This window comes from Alligator sinensis, unplaced genomic scaffold (assembly GCF_000455745.1).
Source record: "Alligator sinensis unplaced genomic scaffold, ASM45574v1 scaffold995_1, whole genome shotgun sequence".
Classification (NCBI taxonomy): domain Eukaryota; kingdom Metazoa; phylum Chordata; order Crocodylia; family Alligatoridae; genus Alligator; species Alligator sinensis.
Window position 1 is genome coordinate 197,780 of NW_005842960.1, and position 12,934 is coordinate 210,713.

The 12,934-nt window shown below is 40.8% G+C and overlaps 1 protein-coding gene across 1 annotated transcript in view; it reads left to right on the top strand.

The window, feature by feature from the left end:
- STAM (signal transducing adaptor molecule) overlaps nt 1-12,037 on the top strand; it is a 63,068-nt gene extending 51,031 nt beyond the window's left edge. Inside the window, exons 12-15 of the mRNA XM_006036381.3 lie at nt 5,765-5,819; nt 6,250-6,403; nt 8,290-8,465; nt 9,783-12,037. Of these exons, the coding sequence (XP_006036443.1) occupies nt 5,765-5,819; nt 6,250-6,403; nt 8,290-8,465; nt 9,783-10,026 (629 nt within the window). The 3' untranslated portion in view covers nt 10,027-12,037. The remainder of the gene's footprint in view (nt 1-5,764; nt 5,820-6,249; nt 6,404-8,289; nt 8,466-9,782) is intronic.
- The last annotated feature ends 897 nt before the right edge of the window (nt 12,038-12,934 follow it).

Genomic DNA, 12,934 nt, shown 5'->3' on the forward strand with positions numbered 1-12,934 from the left:
CCCTCTTGAAGTCTAGGGCTACCGCCTTGCTGCAGGCCCTTGACACCCTGCGCTGGATGATGAATTCCGACAAGCGATGATCGCTTTCACCCAGGTGGTCAAGGACCTGGAGCCCTCCTACCAGATCATCGCCTGTGGCCAGGACCAGTTCCAACAGGGCATTTCCTTTGGTGGGACTGCACCTCCTGGGTTAAGTAGAGGTCCTGTATCTCGGCCAGGAGCCTCCTGGAACGGTCTGACCTGGCTGACTGCTCCTCCCAGCAGATGTCTGGGTAATTTAGATCACCCATGACAACTACATCCCTTGCCTTAAGTGCCTCTGCAAACTGGCCCGAAAATTCCCGGTCCAGCTCTTCCCCTTAGTTGGGGGGTCTGTAGTAGACCCCCACTGTTAAATCCCTCTCCCCACGACCCCCTTGTATCTTGACCCAGAGCACTTCAGCTTGCTCCTCCTATGACCCCATTTTGCTGTCAGAGGATGTGTATTGCTCTTTGACATAGAGCGCCACACCCCTCCCTTCCTTCCTTCCTTCTCTGTCCCGCCTGTAGCCCCTAATGCTAACTGCCCAGTCATGGGATGAATCCCACCACGTTTCTGTAAGCCCTGCTATGTCTGGGTTTGAACTGGCTATTCTGAGGGCGAGTTCCTCCTGTTTGTTCCCCATACTATGAGCATTGGTATATAGGCATTTAAGGCCTTGCATAGCTGCGCGTGCCACCCCCCGATTAGGAAGACTTTCTGGACCCCTGTTTCTTACCTGGGCACTCCTTGCATGTGTCACCTGTCTTGCTCGGGTGGTGTCTCCACGTCTTCCTGCAGCCCCCTCCTAGTTTAAAGCTCGCCGTATGAGATCAGCCAACCTGGAAGAGAAGACACGCTTGCCTTTAGGAGAAAGGTGTCATAAAGGGGTTTTTAGAGATGAATGGTAGTATGAGGAGGGCTAAGATGCAGAAAATCTCAGGGTGTTCTAGAGGTGAGAGCTGTGGTGGGGATGGAGACCTGGAATACCATTTAATGTTTATCCATCTGATATACCCTGTTGTATACAGCCATATTTTAGAACTTTTACTTCAGATACTGGTTCTGAGGTTAGATCGTACTTCCTACCCCCCATCTAAAGAGACATTACAGATTATTCCAGCCAGGTTAACCAGCGTCTCACATTATAGCTGCAAAGGGGAAGAACAGCTGGTCCTTTGGTATAGTTACTAGGACTGTGTGAAATTTTGCTGGCTGTTTTGTTTCAATGCTGTTTCAACTTATTTTGAGCTTGAAACAGTGAAATCGAAATGAAGGGCTTAGAAACAGCCCTGAAACAAAATGAGGGCAGTCGAAACATTTCGAGTTTTGAAGCTGAAGCTGGGCTTGCCTGCAGGGAAATGGAAAGTAAGGAGAGGGGAGGGGGAAGAGTGGGGAAGGACACAGCGAAGGCATGCCTTAACCCGTGCTGGAGAAGAAGCTCCTGCAGGAGAGGAAAGAAGGACTCTGTCACAGTTTGGCTACCTGAGATGCTGCTGGTGCTACTGTGCTGCTGCTCACTAAGTTATTATTTTACCTGTTGTCATTTAAAGTGGTGAATCAGACTGAGGCTGTAGGGGAGGAGGAGACCTCATTGGGGCACACTACTGTGTCATGTAGAGGCCCCAGCACCAGTGAGGGCGTATCTTGACACAGACACAGTCACACATGTCACAAGTTTTGCTTGTCAGGAGCTTGAGGTGCAATTTCCCAGAAACACTTGTAGAAATCCCCTAGAAAGCTGGCAGACTTCATGGCCTCAGCAGGGCCTACCATGCTTGCTGTTTTCACCCCCCTGCACCTTCATACTTACAAGTGATGTGGGTTTTGCTTTCAAGACTTTGAGGTGCATTTTTCCAGAAAGCCCTACACCCATCTATTTGAAACGTGGCGGGCTTCATGCCCTCAGAAGGGGCTACTATCCCTGCTCTTTTCATCCATATCTGCCAAAAAATGACCAAGTTATAGGCAGTTTCGTGTTTCCCCTTTATAGCTTATGGTCGAAACAGTGAAACAGTTTCAATGAAACTAGACGGAACAGTGCTTTCAAAATGAAACACTGTTCCATCGAAACAATGAAATGAAGTTGAAACAAAATGGTGCTGTTTCGCACAGCCCCAGGTCAGTTACCTAATCTTCCCCAGAGGAAGCAATAAACTTCTATATATGCTCAATAAAGATCTCATTCCTATGGCAGAAACCTTAGATATACCATTGGAAGTGGTTTAGGATAAACCTCATTCATCTGTAAGGCAGGGGTTCTCTGCATTGTTAGATTCCAAACACCCCTTACAAAATGCAAGCTCTTAGCTTCCATTTGTTTGACGAGGGAAAAATAAAAGCTATTTTTTTGTTGTGAAGAACTAGGACCATGCATCGGTACAGGCTGGGGACTGACTGACTAAGCAGCAGCTCTTCAGAAAAGGACTGGGGGTTACAGTGAATAAGCTGAATATGAACCAACAGCATGCTGTTGTTGCCAAGAAGGCTAATGGCATACTGGGCTGTGTTGGTAGATGTGTTGCCAGCAGACTGAGGGAAGTGATTCTTCCCCTCTATTCAGTACTGGTGAGGCCACATCTGGAGTACTGTGTCTAGTTTTGGGCCCCCTATTACAGAAAGGATGTGGATAAAAGAGAGTCCAGCTGAGGGCAACAAAAATGGTTAACAGGCTGGGGCACATGACTTGTGAGGAGAGGCTGAGGGAACTAGGCTTATTTAGTCTGCAGAAGAGAAGACTGAGAGGGGATTTGATAGTAGCCTTTAACTACCCATAGGGTGGTTCCACAGAGAGTGGAGCTAGACTGTTCTCAGTGGTGGCAGATGACAGAACAAGAAGCAATGGTCTCAAGTTGCAGCAAGGGAGGTTTAGGTTGGATATTAAGAAAAGCTTTCTCACTAGGAGGATGGTGTAGTATTGGAACAGATTACCCAGAAAGCTTGTGGAATCTCTGTCCTTGGAGGTTTTTAAGACCTCACTGGACAAAGCCTTGGCTGGGCTGATCTAGTTGGGGCTGGTCCTGGTTTGAGCAGTGGGTTGGAATAGATGACCTCCTGAGGTCCCTCCCAACCCTAATTTTCTATGACCATAGGTGGTCAAAATGCTTTTGACGCTGTACATTACTACTAAAATCTCTGGTGCATCTTGTGAATCATGTATGTGTTTGCTCACCTAACTACTAATATTACATGGCACTCAACAGCACTTATAAAAGAACCTCACAGGAGCCTTGAGTATGATGGCATCTGTTTAAGAATCACTGTTACAAGGTTGTGGATGCTTCTACCCTTCCACACACAACAGGCTCCCCATAAATATAAATGAGACCCTTTTAGAATCTGCAGAAGACCCATGACACGCATTAGAATCTATCCAAGCCACATCAAAGCAAGCTGACATGAATATTTTTATTTCTACAAGTGCCAAGCTGTATTTGCGGCAGCCCTGCAGGAACATAATTCATATGCACCTTATAATTCATAGCACAAGAGGACATGAAGAAATTAGACTTCTTCAGCTATAAAGTTAACTAAATAGCCAGGTTTTATAGGGCCACGTTGGAAGGGAGAGGGAGAGGTCTTTAAATTATGGTTTATGTCTTTCTCACAGTTACTGGGTTTAGCACAGAGATAACTCTCTGAAATTTAAAGCCCTGTGGAAGAGATGTAGGATACTAGGTCATGGTGCTGAGCCTCTGGTTAATGGGCCAAATACAGCCCATGGGGCTCCTGAAGGGTCTGGAAATCTGGCAGCAGGAGAGTACTGGCATTTAATCTTGCTGCTTGTCCTCCCTGCTGCCAAAATCCCAAACCCTGTGTGGCGAGTCAGAACTGGGCAGATGGTTTGGAGCAGGCCCATCTTATTGTTCCACACTTGGGACTAATCTTAATTTCACCTGTTAGATGCCAAGGCACGTAACTCTACCACCTGCTTCAAGTCCCTGACAAAAAGAGTTAACATGAAAGGTTACTGGTCACTGTTTTAGGGTGATGGTAAGCTATAAAAAAACTATTAACAGCCTTCCGGGAAAGAAAAGTATGACGCTTATATCCCTTTAGGTACCTAATAGGTACTTTGCAGCTATTTTGTTAACCGAGGTATTACTGTAGTCAAAACAGTCAGAGCTGATGAATTGTCCAAAGAGATTCAGAGAAAACACCAAATCATCTAGTACAGTGGTGCTCAACCTTTTTTGCACAGCAGGCTAGCTGGGTACTGCCTGGTCTCTCTGTGGACTAGATGTGGCTGGTGGACCCAATCTGGCATAGGGACATACCTTGTAGGGCCGTGTGAAATGGCACTGTTCTGTTTCGCCTTGAGTGTCAAGGTTTGGATGGAACAGCATTTCGTATCAAATTTCATTTTGATTCAAAACAGCTGTTCTGTCTTGCTTCGTTGAAATAGTAAGGCTGTTTCAATGTTTTGCTAGATCGCGCTGGGAGCAGGGAGTCAGCCCAGCTGGACTCGTGGGGATGGCAAGTCAGCCCAGCCGGGCTGACTTCCCGTTCCCTGCCGGATCTTGCACCGGGGATGGCAAGTCAGCCCAGCTGGACTGATTTCACATCCCCAGTGCTATGGTCGAAATATTTTGACTTTCGAAACGTTTTGACTAGCTTAGTTTTGTTTTGAGGCTGTTTTGACGCCCTTTGTTTCATTTTGATTTTGCTGTTTTGACCTAAAAATGAGTCGAAACAATGTCAAAACGAAGCAGCCGGTGAAAAATTTCGCACAGCCCTAATCCAGCAGGGATCCATCCAGATGCGTAGAGCGGGGTGGATGATAGTCCAGTCTTGATCCAGCTGTGTGGAGCCATGGGAGTGGGGAGAGGAGGAGAGGGAAGGGTGCAGGAAGGGAAGGAGACAGAGGAGGGCTTTATTTGGTTATTACATCAGCTTGTAGTGCGAGAGAGACTTAAGCCCTCATATCCTTAACCAGTGCTTCATGGAGAGAAAGTTACTGTTATACTATGTGTTTGCCAAGGTGTTTCTGACATGAACCAATTTATTCATCACCCAATTTTCTTCACCAAGATTTGCCAAATCTTGGAATCTTGGTTCTGTCTTTTTTAATTGATCGGACACAGTTATTCAGAAATGTAGGTAGATTGAACTGTGGCATTTTGCAGAAAAACTTACAGGTTGGAAAATTTCCTCTTGAAGTCTGTTTAGACTCCAAAGGCCCTATTCCACCTATTAGGTACCTAAAGGGATATAAGCATCATACTTTTCTTTCCTGGAAGGCTGTACCTGTTTTGTAGCATACCATTAACTTAGCTTTAAGGTTGAAACCAGTGAGCAGTAACCTTTCATGTTAATTCTTTTGTCAGGGACTTGAAGCAGGTGGTAGAGTAAGGTGCCTTGGCATCTAATAGGTGAAATTGGGATTAATTCCAAGCGTGGCATGATATGATGTGCATTAGCAAAGCTAAGTCCACCTAGCTGAACTTATTCCTCTAGACTTCTGTTAGCCTGTGCTGCACATCTGAAGAATGCCCCAATCTTAGAAATAGGGCAATAAGGAGCTCAGTCCAATGCTGTTACGAGACATTCCATAGTAGAGGCTTCTAGATCTTAATGACACAACATTTTCTGTAGTTTAACATTTAATAAAATCTGAGAAACTTCTGTTGACACTTAGATATATCATGTGTCTTTTAAGTATTTACAACCATGTTTGCATTCTCACTTTCAGATAAATGGTACTTAATTACTCTGATGTAATTTGTAAACCTTGTTCTATTCTAGCAACATGCCACCAAATGGGTCCTCTTATTGACGAGAAGCTGGAAGATATTGACAGGTAAAAGAATGCGTACATTTTCCTGGCTTGCTTTTAAATCTCACTCAGAAATAACAGCAGAAGTGTGAATTGTTGCTAACATGCTACACCTACATATAGTGTTTCAGGGGAGTAGATTCAACTGTGTACTTTAAAATAACTAGAATTCCCCAAAGGTGTTTTAATGGGACTGGCTTTAAAAAGCTGAACAGTCCTATCCACTTCCTCTACTTAGTCTTAACAAAAGAAATATCTTCCTTGTCAGATGAACTATTTTTCACTGAGACTGCTGGTGAAAGTTGCAACACTTGACTGTTGAATGTAGGCATCATGCTATATCCTGTAAGACTAGTTGTCCGTCGTGTATCATGATGTGTAAATTCACTGCATTCTCTTGTTCAGTATTATATGTCTCTAAAATTTGGGGTAAACTATATCATATATTTTCCAGGAAACATTCAGAACTATCGGAGCTCAATGTTAAGGTCATGGAGGCCCTTTCGTTGTACACTAAGTTGATGAATGAAGACCCAATGTATTCCATGTATGCAAAACTACAAAACCAACAATACTATGTACAGCCATCTGGTGTTTCTGGTTCTCAGGTATGTACAGTAAAAGCTGTACTATCGGGCATCTTGCAAGCCGGTATGCTCTACTAACTGGAATGTCGGCTTGTAAGATAAAGTGAAACCGGAAGTGCCCACTGCAGCACTTCCAGTTTCTCTGAGCCCCCACGGCCAGGGGCAAAGCAGCTTGCGCTGTCGAGCCCGCAACATGGCCCGGGGGCATAACAGGCTGCGTGGGCCTGCCTCCCTGTCCTGCGGGGACTGTGGGACTGGCGGCGATGCCGCAGGAGGGGCGGAGGGATGCCCTAGACACGGCGGGAGAAGCGGCCACCAGGACTGCTCAATTAACTGGCATATTTTGTTATCCAGCATCCCCCATTCCTGGGGGATGCCAGATAACAGAGCTTTTACTGTATTTCTTTTTAAAAAGACACGAGATGTGAGCATATGTTACTGCTTATGGATAAAGTTCCTAAAGTGGGAAGAGGTCCCTATGAATGGTCCATCCTTAAGGTGGGTTTAGCAGCCTACTTTGCTACATCTATAACTTCAAGCCGTTATTGTGTCCTGCCCCCTGTAGCAAGGGAGAAAAGTTGTTTTCCTTTTTCTTTTTGACAACCCTTCACATATTTGAAGATTTCTGTCATGTTTGCTCTGTCCCGTCCCGTCCTGTGTCCCGTTGTGTGTGTGTATGTGTATGTGTATGTGTGTGTGTGTGTGTGTGTGTGTGTGTCCCCATTATTGTCTTCTTTTGTTTTGAGCCATTTATGGACCTTCCTAAAATTAAACTGTATTTTTGCTTTCAGATGCTTGAAAATTTGAGCCAACTAAAAAAATAACTACATTTCCCTCCTCAGCAGTTTGTGTAACATTACAGGCAGCATCAGTATCCACCTGTCTCCAGTGTCTTCTCACACTGAGGTTGCCTAGTTTTTCACATACAGACATTGTAACCAACCATTAAAAATCCTTGGTCTCGGCACTTAGGTAGAATCAGGTTCAGAACACACCATAACTAGCAATTCTACATAAGAAGCAGCAAGTGTCTCCTTTGAAGAAACAAGGGAGTTTTTAAAGAGAAACTGAAGGGAAGGCCTGAGAAGCTAGGAAACTTTTCCTTCAATGCCTCTCATAATGAAGAGTGCATGTTAATAGAATGTTTCAGATTCATAGATTGTTGGCCTAGGATCAGTTCGTTTTACTTTCTGATCAGTTAGAGACCATATAATTTCATCTAGTGATTCCTGCATTGAGGTCAATAAATTTATTTAAATATGGCTCCTAGGAATTTATCCAGTCTTGATTTTTAAGGATGTAAGGAATCTAATACAGCCACTAATAAGCTTTTATTCTACTATTCTCTTAATAAAAAATTGCCTTATTTTTGGCTGGAGTTTTTCCAGAAGACTTTTTTTTAAGTTCATATTTTCCTAAATCAGCTTCAGCAGTTGCTTACTTGACAGTGTTTAACTGGCTAAAAATAGGAAAATATGGATCTGAATTTTTATTTAGTTGCTTCATGCAAAGAGAGGCTCATGTGTCTAGACAACTCCGTATGGATCACAGGTAGAGAATCTATGTCCTGATCTATCTGTTTTTAGTTAAGCAATTAACATTCCATTTTATCTTTTATTCAGAGGAAGATACTAGAAATACGCTCATAAAACTCAATGACTAGAAGTTATTTAGTCAGTAAGTTGTTGGTTTACTAGTACTGGCATATAATGGTAGAACTATAATATTCCTTCTACTTCCACTTTTTAGCTTAGTTGAAGGTAAAGCACAAAAATATTGTTTACAATAGTGCTTTTTGTGAAGAAGTCTTTCGTAAATATCTTGAGGTGTTGAATCTGGCATTTAGTTAGCTAAGTAGGACCAATACATTCCTGTATTTTATTTATGCCCGTTTAATTTTTTTTTAGGCTTATCCAGGACAACCTGCAAGTAATGCATATCTGGTGACGGGGAGTGCACAGATGAGCCACATTCAAGGCTATAATCTTCCTCCAGAGCAACTTCCTTCTCTTAACCAAGGCACAGTTCCTCTGTCTACAAGCTCAGGACTACCTAGTCAGCCTGCTCAAGCATCTTACACAAAGTAATTTTAGTGTTTACCTATTTGGAATAAGCTTTGGGGCAGACTTGTTAAGGGGAGATTTTATTTTCAGAAAACTTTATTAACTCAGTTGTGAGTAAAATAGTGTGTAGTTGCATCAAATGTGTATTCACTGATGTTTTGATAACAAGTATGTTCAGTAAATGTATGAGCTTTGAACACAAGCATTCTTTAACTGTAAAGCACATGTGTTGTATATTGTTCTACATAAGTGAAGAAATCACATGCTCATAGTGGCTTCCAAATCATGTTCCTTAATTATACACAAGGTCTGCTGCTTTAACTGGTTTCTGGTGGATTTTAGCACATAGCACATGATCACCAGATTGGTGTATGTGACTCATGTTGGACCTTGGATGAGTGGATTTTGCAGACTTGTTGAAGTCTTTATAGCTACCCAGATATAAGGGAACTGACACTATTTTTTACAGGGGAAGTAACTAGTGATTTAATTGAGCAGTTTTGATGTAGGAACCATAGACTAGCTTGAAGATGGCAGAAGGCTTGAGCTGCAATTTATTCTTTTCAAGAAGAGTGTGAAGTTTAGGGTTTTAATTCTGCTTTTCAGAAAATACTGTGTATATTCTATTCTGGGGTGTATTGTATGTGAGGAATTATGGGGAGAACATTCACTCTTGCAAATATTTGCAAGTGGGGTGTCAGAGAGATTGTCTGTGGGCCAAATCCAGCAGACGGTACTGCCCATGAGTTCTGGAATTGATCCACATATGATACATGCTAGTTTGGCCATGCACACAGCATGAGGCCCACAGTTTGGTCCATGATGCATGCTGCACGTGGAGCTCGCTGCAGCCAGTCCAAAATGCACATGGTGCCTGCGTGGGGCTGGTCCATCAGCCCATGGACTGATCCTGCACCACTCATCTGGCCTGTTTTAAAGTATTTTATTTCCCTTTGTATATGTTGCTTATTGGAAGACCATGAGGCACCAAAGTCAGGGTGATAAAGTTTATATAAACTTTGCGTACTTTGTATTTCTGGTTACAGCAAGTAATCTTGCATTAATAGAATATAAAAGGACTTGGATTCTGGTAAATAAATGCATATATTTACACACAGAAGTTAAATTTATTAATTCAAAGCTTGGCAGGTGAGCAGCATTTTCTAATTTTGCTTTGAAATTGATGTTTTTTCTAAATTTTAATAAAGCTGTTTAGACTTTGAAGAGGTAGTCTTGCATGTATTAGCCACCTAAATATATAATACAACTTAATTAATTTAATACTTTCTTCCATATAAACAGAATAAGAAACAATTTCTTATTTTCTTTTCTTTCAGTACAATGGTTGGCTCTGTTGCTGGAGGTACCTATTCCAACCAGACATCAGTGTACAGTCCACCTCCTGCTGCTGTTGATGTCGCTGCTTATCCAAATACTGGGACAAATATGTCCCAGGTGCCAAACTATAACTTAGCATCTTCAACTCTGCCACAGTCAGCAGGGAGTCAGCAACCACCACCTCAGCAACCACAACCGCAACCACCGCCACAGCATACTTACTCCCAGAAGGCACTACTATAGGATCCAGGACTTCTGATTCCTAATCTTCTTCTAACGCCTGCTAAAAGCAGTTGACATTGTTATGAGTTTCTTCCCTTAATCTCTTAAACTTTGTTTATCCTCAGCTTATTAGGAATCTATCTTGGTGACGAGTTCAATTTGCACTGACTTTTTAGGATTTTTTTTTTTTTAATTTCGCAGAGGAATGAAAATATCTAGGACATTTAATTCCTTTTTAAAACATCTAAAATTGGTACAGGATTATTTATGTCTGGTAAAATTGGCTAGTCTGTGAACACTCAACTTGCAAACTGTTGTGGCATCTGTTATTGTACATATAGTGTGATTGCAATAGTGGCCATTTTGAATAGCTATAGTGATCATGTGAATATATTTAACAGTGTTAAAAAATAATTTACATTACTATTTTATTTTAATCATGTTTCATAGTTTTACCTAGTTTTATGAAGGATGTGATATCCTTTTGCAATATCTTCATATCACTGTTACACTTACAAGCTGAAGTCTTTCATTTTCCAATCTTACTGGAGTCTAGTTTTCTTCAATTGTGCATTGAACATAAGTGTAACATGACTATTAGCTAGCTTTATCTACCAAAGTAAACTAGTTAACATTTTAAACTATCTGGGGAGGTAACAGCAAATGATTCTGCTTTAGATTTATAATAATTTAAAACAATTATGTACAGGCTGCTACACATATCATGGGACCATAATACAGATCAGTATCTTAAGATTTAAGAGTACATCATTTATTTTTTCCATGCTGGCTTTGGGTAACTTGGATTCTGACCTGTATCCTATGTGCATTGGTGGAGATAACATCAAAGACAGATAAAACAAGTTTGGAGGGGAATGAATGGAGTTTTTAAACTGGAACACAAAACACTGCTTACACTACATCATTCTGGTCTCTTGCAGTTATTTAGGACATTAAAAGTTGTGGACAAGAAAATGACTCAGCTCAACAAATTTCAGGACTTTATTTTGACTCTGGTGGCCTTGTGTAGCAAATGGTTTTGTTTACTATTCTTAAACTAAACTCTTCTGCCTTAAGCAAGCATCTCCTGCCTTTTTTCTAATTTTAAGTTGTTGGGTTCTTTCCATTTTTAACCCTTCCATTAAAAAAAATAGTTTCTCATTTCCCTTAATCAGGCCTATTCATAATTGTCAGTCTTTTTTCCGTTAGTCTCTCTTTCATTAGTCCCTTGTTCTGGTTACCCTTGATCTACTTTCTAGCACATGAGACTTAATGTATGCAATTTAAATATAAAAAAGGTAACAATAACTGAAGGCAGCTTTTTAGATATGATCAATGCATCTTTTACAAGTCATTTCTACTTTTGATTTTATATTATATTTCTTTTGATGAATCCCAGCATTCTTTGCCTTGTTTTAATGGAACCTATTTCTGTAATATACATGGCGCTATAGATGTAATTGTTTAATTTAATATGTATTTTCTATTTCAATGTGTAGGTTCTCTAGATTGTCATGTGTCTCGTGTACACTATACTACTCTACCATGACTGTCTAGTACTCCCTCTGAATCTGTTTCTGTTCTTATATTCATCATGTCATTGATTTCACTGTTATGTGCAAATATCTTGGCTATGACTGTCACCCACGTCATTTTCATAAATACTAAATAAGAGTGGTTACAAAACTTGCCCTTTGGTGTTCCAGCTGATGATGGTGGTTTCAGCTAATGGAGCTAGTGTTTTTAACTCTAGCACGTTTCTCTTATTTTCTTACCAAGACTTTGATTATTCCCATAAGCCTTAACTACTTGATATAGCCATAGAATGTAAGGAGGAACAATAAAATAATAGCTTAGGAGCTTTGCATTGGATATTAGTTTTTAACACCTTGGAGCGGTTCTTATTTTTAAGAAGTAGAAGTGAGGAAAATGATGCTGTGGTCTGTGCATGTTTGTTGGACATCTTCAAAAGGGGAACAATGATGGGTTTGGAGAGAAGAATAGTTTCTTCCTCCCCCTCTGCCTCCCCCCCCCCCCCCCCCCAGCCAATCCAAATACATTAGACTTACTGAGATGACCTGTGTGCTTAAATTTTGGGGACAGCCTCATAATTTCACAAATAAGCCCCAAGTCTACTGCGATGACTGAGGATCAACAGACTTTCTATATAATAAAATGTCACCGATCAAAACTAAATCTTTATTATTAATTGTTTTGTCCAGATGAATTAGACGCAAGCAAATTGATTTCAGAAACTTTCAGTACAAGTTTGATTTCTTATAGAGCAGAAAGGCTTTTTTTGATAGTTAATTTATTAAGCATTGAAAATCTGTTATGCATCTGAGATCCTGTCATTTTCTACCTTATTTTCCTTTTTTAAAGATTAATTAAAAATAGTTTCTAGTAGTTGTGCACATCATCTCTGTAATCGATCAATCTAAATTTAATATGAGAGAATTTTTCTACTTTTTAAGGTCTGGTCGTCATCCATGCTTTTTTATTGAAGCTGTTGTCCATGTCTTACTTCTAGAATGAGTTTGTGGGTCTGTTGGATGTCTTTAAAGTCATTATTATATATTTATATTTTTGTCTTTAATTTCCGCACAAACTGTGGTTTGAAACTGTTGTGTGATATAGGAAGGAATCCGCTTCATTAGCATCATCCTTATCAACTTAAGTGCACCCTAAGCTTTTAATAATGTCACTTGAAATACTCTTCAATGTCTTCTAAAATAGTAATTTCTAACTCTGTTTTTGTAGGCTTGATTGCTAAATTCACATTATGCTTTTCTGTGTTTAACGTTATTTCTCATTTTTCTCTATAGTGTCTTCACTTGGTTCACTTGGTCATTATTCTTATTGAATCTAGCTCCTGTAACATGTTGAAAACTTGTTACGCTAATTCTTTTATATGACCCCCATTTCCATT